General features: G+C 39.3%; 2 protein-coding genes across 2 annotated transcripts; one reads left to right on the top strand and one right to left on the bottom strand.

Moving 5' to 3' along the window:
* Positions 1-3,442: 3,442 nt before the first annotated feature.
* Positions 3,443-4,516, top strand: LOC115699840 (uncharacterized). Its single transcript, XM_030627385.2, has 2 exons — positions 3,443-3,596; positions 3,708-4,516. Exons 1-2 carry the CDS (start codon positions 3,443-3,445, stop codon positions 4,514-4,516), a joined length of 963 nt encoding a protein of 320 aa, XP_030483245.2.
* Positions 4,517-4,920: 404 nt separating this feature from the next.
* LOC115699839 (uncharacterized) lies at positions 4,921-7,363 on the bottom strand. Its single transcript, XM_030627383.1, has 3 exons — positions 7,350-7,363; positions 6,671-7,226; positions 4,921-4,983 (listed from the first exon to the last, which is right to left on the bottom strand). Exons 1-3 carry the CDS (start codon positions 7,361-7,363, stop codon positions 4,921-4,923), a joined length of 633 nt encoding a protein of 210 aa, XP_030483243.1.
* Between the last annotated feature and the right edge of the window lie 92 nt (positions 7,364-7,455).

The raw sequence follows: 7,455 nt of genomic DNA, 5'->3' as shown, positions 1-7,455 counted from the left end.
GAACATGGATTTGGACTAATTTCAAGTATGAATATGTCCCTACTTTTTGCTTCTTCTGTGGATTTATTGGCCATAGTGATCGGTTTTGTCCCAGACGTTTTGACCCTCACTTTGATCCGAATGTTAAGCCCTATGGAGAGTGGATGAAAGCAACCACAAGGAGGAAAAATTATCTCATTGGGGCTCAATGGCTTCGGTCCAGTCGTGAGGAGGAAGGAGGAGCGGCTAACGGAGGAGAACGGCACCGGAATAACAGTGGCGATATGGACATTAATCCTGCTGATATGGTGCGATCGAATGGAGGATTTTCAGGAAAGGAAGGTGGAGAGAATCAAGGGATGGTTACTGGAGAGAATCAAGGGATTGATACCAATGATAATTATGGTAAAAATCCTAATGAGCAAATGCAATTGGCTGGCCAAAATGATGACTCATTGCTGATTATTGATAATAAAAGAAGACGTATGGGTACGGAAACTTTGCATGAGTCTATAGCTTCGAATGACACTAATGTGGGTTTGGTTGACAATTCAAATGTTATGTCAAAAAATGGTGTACAGGTGGGCCTTGGTGTTCAGGCCCACCAATCATTATGAGTATTTTGTCATGGAATTGCCATGGGCTTGGGAACCCATGGGCTATCCAATTCATTAAGGATTTAGTTATCCAAAAGCAGCCCAAAGTTGTGTTTCTGTGTGAGACTTTGTCAAAAGCTGATATGTTGGAAAGGGTTCGGGTAGCATTGGGTTTTGAGGGAGTATTTTCGGTTGATGTTAGGGGTAAGAGCGGTGGTGTAGCGATGTTGTGGAAGCAGAATAGTGATGTTCAGTTGATAGGGTACGGGGTGAATTTTATTGATGTCTCTATTGTAGAGGAGAATGGAGTTCAATGGCGTCTTACTGGTTTGTACGGCGAGCCTAATCGCAACCTCAGAAGGAACACATGGGACCAAATTCGTGAGTTACAAACACGAAGCCCCCTGCCGTGGTGTGTTGTAGGCGACCTCAATAATGTCACTTCCCAATCCGATAAGAGAGGAGGTAATTCCTATCCTAATTGGCTTATTGATGGCTTTTGTAATATGCTTGAAGAGTGTGGGTTGTGTGATTTGGAGTTGTGTGGTTACCCTTATACTTGGGAGAGGGGGAGGGGCACTAGCAATTGGATTGAGGTCCGTATTGATCGGGCGCTAGTTTCTCAAAGCTGGCTTGAGAGTTTTCCACTTGCTAAGCTTGTGAATTTGGAGGTGTCGACTTCGGACCATTGTCCAATTCAAGTGGTTTTTGATGTAGGTCCGAAAGTGGTGGGAAAGAAACAATTTAGGTTCGAAAACCTTTGGCTTCGTGAGCCCGCTTGCTTACAGTTAGTGAAGGATACTTGGGAGCTTCTTTCGAGGTCTCCTGTGATGGAGAAAATTAATTATTGTGGGGAAAAGCTCTTGGTTTGGGGAAAAGACTACTCAGGGAATTTTAAAGATCGAATAAAAGGGTGTAAGGCTGAGGTGCGTCGTTGGAAGAATGGTAGGGATGCTGTTTCGGTTGAGAATTACAAGAAGGCTGAGGCTCGGCTTCAAGAAGTTTTGATTCAAAAGGAAGTGTTTTGGCGTCAAAGGTCGAAACAACTCTGGTTAAAGGAAGGGGATCAAAACTCCAAGTATTTTCATGCTATGGCGACTTCTAGGAAGAGAAATAACTCCATTAAAAGGCTGCAAAATGATCAAGGGATTTGGATTGATTGGGAAAATAATTTATCTACTCTTATGGTTGATTATTTTAACAGTTTATTCACTTCCTCCTCTTTGGATGTTAATGAGGTCACTGATACTATTCCTAGTGTTATTTCTGAGTACCAAAATGGGCTATTGTTGGAACCAATTACTGATGATGAAGTGCATCGAGCTCTGTTCCAAATGCATCCTGACAAGTCTCCTGGACCTGACGGAATGACACCTGGCTTCTTTCAAAAGTGTTGGTCTGTGGTGGGCAATGATATAATATCGCAAGTCAGAACCTTCTTTGATACAGGTTATTTTTCTCCTTTGCTTAATGAAACTAATATTGTTCTTATACCAAAGAAGAAACAACCTGTGACTATGATGGACTTGCGCCCCATTTCCCTTTGTAATGTTGCCTATAAAATTATTTCGAGGTCTTAGCCAATAGATTGAAGGTAGTTTTACCGTGTGTGGTATCCGAAAATCAAAGTGCCTTTGTTAAGGGTCGTTTGATTTCTGATAATGTGATGATATCCTTTGAGATAATGCACTATCTGAAGAGGAAAACAATGGGTAAGTCGGGTACTATGGCACTAAAGTTGGATATGAGTAAAGCCTATGATAGAGTGGAATGGATTTTCCTTGAAAAGATGATGCTTCGGATGGGTTTTTCTAGCCGATGGGTATCTTTGGTAATGTATTGTGTGTCATCAGTATCTTATAAGATCACTCACGGGGGCCATGTTCTGGGGCCGATTGTTCCAAGCAGAGGTATTCGTCAGGGAGACCCGTTGTCGCCTTATTTGTTCTTAATCTGTGCTGAAGGCTTCTCTTCACTTGTTAATTTATTTGTGCGTCGGCAATGGCTTACGGGGTGTCGTGTGGCTAGGAATGCCCCTATTGTTTCTCACATGTTGTTCGCTGATGATAGTTATATTTTCTGCAAAGCTACAGATATGGAAGGGGCTAGTGTTCTTCGCCTCTTGGATATTTATGAGAAACCTTCGGGACAAAAGATTAACTTTGCTAAGTCATCAGTCTTTTTTAGCAATAATGTTCATGAGCATGTTCGGGCTCAGCTTTGTGGGCTTCTTGGGATGGCACCTGCTTCTGAAAATAGCACTTATCTGGGCTTGCCTTGTACCATGGGTCGCAGTAAAAATGCGATCTTGGGATATCTGAAAGAGAAAATGATTAAGAAGATGCAAAGTTGGGAGACTAGATTCTTTTCAAAAGCTGGGAAAGAAGTGTTGATAAAATCTGTGGCCCAATCCCTTCCTAGTTATGCAATGAGTGTGTTTCTTCTCACTAAGGAAATTTGCTCTAACCTTGAAGGGTTAATGGCTAAGTTTTGGTGGAAATCTCAGTCTAAGAATTCATCTAAAGGTGTTAGTTGGGTGAGTTGGCGAAAGCTTTGTCGCCATAAGGATGCTGGCGGTTTGGGCTTTAGGAATCTAAGAGATTATAATTTGGCATTCTTGGGGAAGCAAGGGTGGCGGTTGCTTACTGATAGTAACTCGCTAGTGGCAAGGGTGTATAAGGCAAGATACTTTCCTAAGGGTAACTTTCTAACAGCTGAGTTGGGGTCGAATCCTAGTTTCATTTGGCGTAGTGTTTTGGAGGCTAAAGATTTGATTCAGAAAGGTGTTATAAGGTCCATTTGATCCTTGGCTCCCTACTTCGGATAACAAATTTGTCACTACTTTCCACCCGAGCCTTGTTGGTCGTATGGTGGATAGCTTGCTGCAAATTGATCAACGAGCTTGGGATGTTGAAGTAATCAATGATATTTTTACTCCTCATGACAGTGCGTTAATTCTTTCTATTCAATTGGGTGATTCTAGTGAAGAGGATTGTTGGTCTTGGTCAAAAGAAACATCTGGTATATACACGGTTCGGAGTGCGTATAAGTTGCTGCAATGTTCTAATGGGGATTGGCCGACTACTGAGGTAGAAAGCTGCTGAAAAAAAATTTGGCAACTGAATGTTCCAGCCAAAGTTCAACATATGCTTTGGCGTGTCATCTCGGGTTGCCTCCTAACAAAAATTCAGCTTTCATCTAAGCATGTCCATGTCGATTTAACTTGTCCCATGTGCAATCTTGAACCAGAAACGATCTCCCATGTTCTCTTCAGCTGCTCTTTCGCCCTTTCGTGTTGGAACCTATCATCGGCTTCAGCTGCTGGTATCGGGGAGGAAGGTTTTTTGGACTGGTTTTGTAACTTGCTGGTGCATGGCAGCAAAGGCGTGGCTGAGGAGGCTGCGATGCTCCTGTGGCGTATTTGGACAGCCCGTAACGATCAGCTTTGGAGTAATAAGTCAACCACTGTTTTGGAGGTTCTTCGGTCGGCTAGAACTAATCTTGGCAATTGGCAAAATGCTCAATCAAATGGATTATCTCCATTACTCAATGTTAATATTGGGAATGGTAAGGAGCATTGGACAAAACCACTTTTAACTAAGTTCAAGATCAACGTCGACGGGGCAATCTTTGAACGTGAGACTCGGTTTGGCTTTGGCTTCATAGTTAGAGACTCGGCTGGGAGACTCATTCATGCGGGTTGTGGGAGTAAACTGGGTGCGGTTTCTCCTGAGATTGCTGAGGTGGTGGGTATGAAAGAAGTCTTAAGTTGCATCAAGAGAATGAATGTAGCTGATGTGGAAATTGAAACTGATTCGTTGGTCACTGTTCAGGCTATAAATGGATCAGTTCAAATGCCATCTCAGTTTGGGTTGATTGTTCAAGACTGTCGTCTTTTATTATCTGAATTACAAAATGTTTTTATTTCTTTTGTTAAATGATCTGCAAATAGGGCTGCTCATTGTCTTGCAAGGCAATCCTGTTTTATGTCAGATTGTATGTTTGATGAGTTCTCTGCTCCATCAAATTTGCTTTCAATTGTAAGGGATGATCTTATTTTAAGTTGAATAAAACTTTACCCTTTTCTCAAAAAAAAAAAGTGGAATTTTCAAAAGAAAATCTGATCTGGCCTCAAGCAAATCCCACTCTTGGTCAGCTCTTTGACCCCGTCTGGACCGTTCGTTGACTGATCGAAGGGCTCCCATCCGCGGGTGGTGCTCAAATCCGACAGCAGGAGCGTGAGCTCCCTTTCTTTTTCTCTCAGCCTGCACGCGTGGGACCTATGCAGAGATGGTCCCCTCTTCTCCTTCTGCCACGCAAGCGCCCCATCAGCATCTTCAGCTAATCAGCGCCCGCCACCCGTCCACCCGTCAGCTCCTCTCCCATTCAGCGTCTGCCACGTGTCCGCCTGCAAAGAGGAAAAAGAAGAAAACAAATTGAATTTTCTCTCAGCCAAAAAAATTATTTGGAAAATCCAAAAATCTATATTTTTCTCCCACAATTTACACATAAATACCTACATACTCTTCCCAATTTATTTCACCTAAATAAACATTCCTAATTTATTTTTACCCTATCCTTTTCACTATTTTTCCATCCAAACAAACATTTATTTTTTTCAATACTCTTACACATACTCTATTTATCCATTCTCTTCCCAACACTAATTAAATTAATCAATTTATTTATTTTATTTTGATTAATTTAATCTCCCAATTTTGCCTATAAATATGGTGTTGGAAGACCATATAAAAACACATCTCTTCACCTCCCCTAAACATCTCTTCACCCCCTTAAACACCTCTTCAACCCAAAACACTTCTCCATTCCACACTCTTCTTTTTTACCATTTTCTTTCTACCATTTTTACATTTTGAAGAGCATGTAAAGTATGTTTATCTTTTGTAATTTTTATCTAGTTATGAACTTCTAATCTTTTTTCAAGATTATTAAGATGATGATGAAGCAAAATGTAACTAGATAGTGTTTATTTTTGTATGTTGATTTCCCATTTGTGCTAAAACGTTCATGGATTTTTCTATCAAAAATATGTCTTTTTCATCTTCAATATCATGTATTTTTGATTGTTAGAGCATGTTACACTTGGTTCTTCATTATGCAAAAATATGATATTCTTTGATTAAATGTCTTCCATTAAATTGTTTACATCTAATTCTTAGAACATAAGTGTCATATTTTGCCTAAACATAGTTTCTTTGATTTTGTGTAGTTCCATTAAATTGTAACACATTTAATGCTTAGAAATTATACATTTTATAAGTGAAGAAAAATCCTATCATTTTTTAAAATAACTTGTAATTAAATGGAAAATATATTTTGAAAAATATAGTGTGATTTATTTCAACTATATCGAAAAGTTGGGAATCAATACACTTATAAATATTATTGAACTTGCATTTTGTGGATTCTAATATCTTAATAATCTTATTTTACACATCTTATTTGAAAATCATTTCCATACTCACTCATCTTTAATCTTAAGTATTTTAGTTACTTGTCTTTTATTTTATTTTGCAAAACCAAAATCACATCAAATATTTGGAGCTAGGGTAGAATATTCTTATTTTGTTTGAAATAGTTTCTTTTGATGTTAGTCAACTCCCATGGGTTCGACCTTGCACTTACATGAACATTACATTCCCAAACGATTCGTGCAGTTGCGAGTATAAATATTAAAACACTCACTTTTGAGGACAACAGTTCATATCCTCGAATCTTCTTAAGCCCAAACACCCAGACGACTTGGGTTGACAGATCTGATCCCAGGCTTTTAGAGCCAGAAATCTCTTCTTTTTGACATTACCTAACCACCAATACTTCCGCAAAATTAAATTCATCTCTCAATAGCTTTCTTTTTTTGGGGGGGAAATCAGCAGTGTTTTTCATCACTCCAAATAACATTTACATCCTAATCAGCACCTTTTATAAAACAAGGTCTGATAGTATTTACCCCAAACTGATTACAAAGATTACAACTATTACAACTCACTATACCAAGTTGTATCACCTATAGACACTTTTCTAGGCCATATACTTTGTATTCTAATCTTACATGTATGTTTAATCAACTGTACAATGGTCTTCGGGTCTTCTTGCTTCTGCTGCCATAGTCGAGCATTCCTATTCCTCCATATTTGATACAAAAGGGCAGCACAAGCAGCAGCAAATACCTGCTTTCGGAAGGCAGAGTATGGTCTTTTCTCTATAACACGCACGAGGTCCATTAAAGATGTTGCTGGTGTCTTCCAACCCAGCCAATTCTTGATTTGTTGTAAGCATTCATTAGAGAAAGGGCAGTGAAAAAACAAGTGCTCACAAGTTTCAGCATTCCCCGAGCAAAGCAAACATGAAGGATCTGTTGTGATCTGAAATCTGAGCAGCCTATCTCTGGTCTTTAATCTGTTTTGAATGGCAAGCCAGAAGACAAAGCTGTGCTTGGGGGTATTCAAGCGATTCCAAACTTCTTTACTCCCTTTGACTCTCGAAACCGTGGGCCATAGCCATTTGTAGCCATCTGCAACATTGTATTTCTTTAGAGTAAAGGTTGTAGGATCAACTAGATTCAATAGCAAGCCTTTTAGAGCTACAATCTTCCTCCAGTACCAACTACCTAAAACATCTAAATACAAGCTAACATTTCATTATTTTACTAACTTTTTAAACTAAAATAAATTAAAAACTATTAGGATAAAAATATTAAAAAAAAAATTAATCAATAGTATATATTAATTTTTGCTTGAAGAAATTTCAAACCAAATGGCTGCCATTTTCGGAGGAGGGCTGGTTTTAGAAAATGAATTGGGGAAGAAGAAGAAAGGGGGGAAGAGAAAAAGAGAGAAAGAAATATATAGGCGGGCTG

The sequence above is a fragment of the Cannabis sativa genome, chromosome 8, assembly GCF_029168945.1.
Source record: "Cannabis sativa cultivar Pink pepper isolate KNU-18-1 chromosome 8, ASM2916894v1, whole genome shotgun sequence".
Lineage (NCBI taxonomy): Eukaryota > Viridiplantae > Streptophyta > Magnoliopsida > Rosales > Cannabaceae > Cannabis > Cannabis sativa.
The sequence above is the reverse complement of the archived record's forward strand: the minus strand, read 5'-3'. Positions and strand labels throughout refer to the sequence as shown.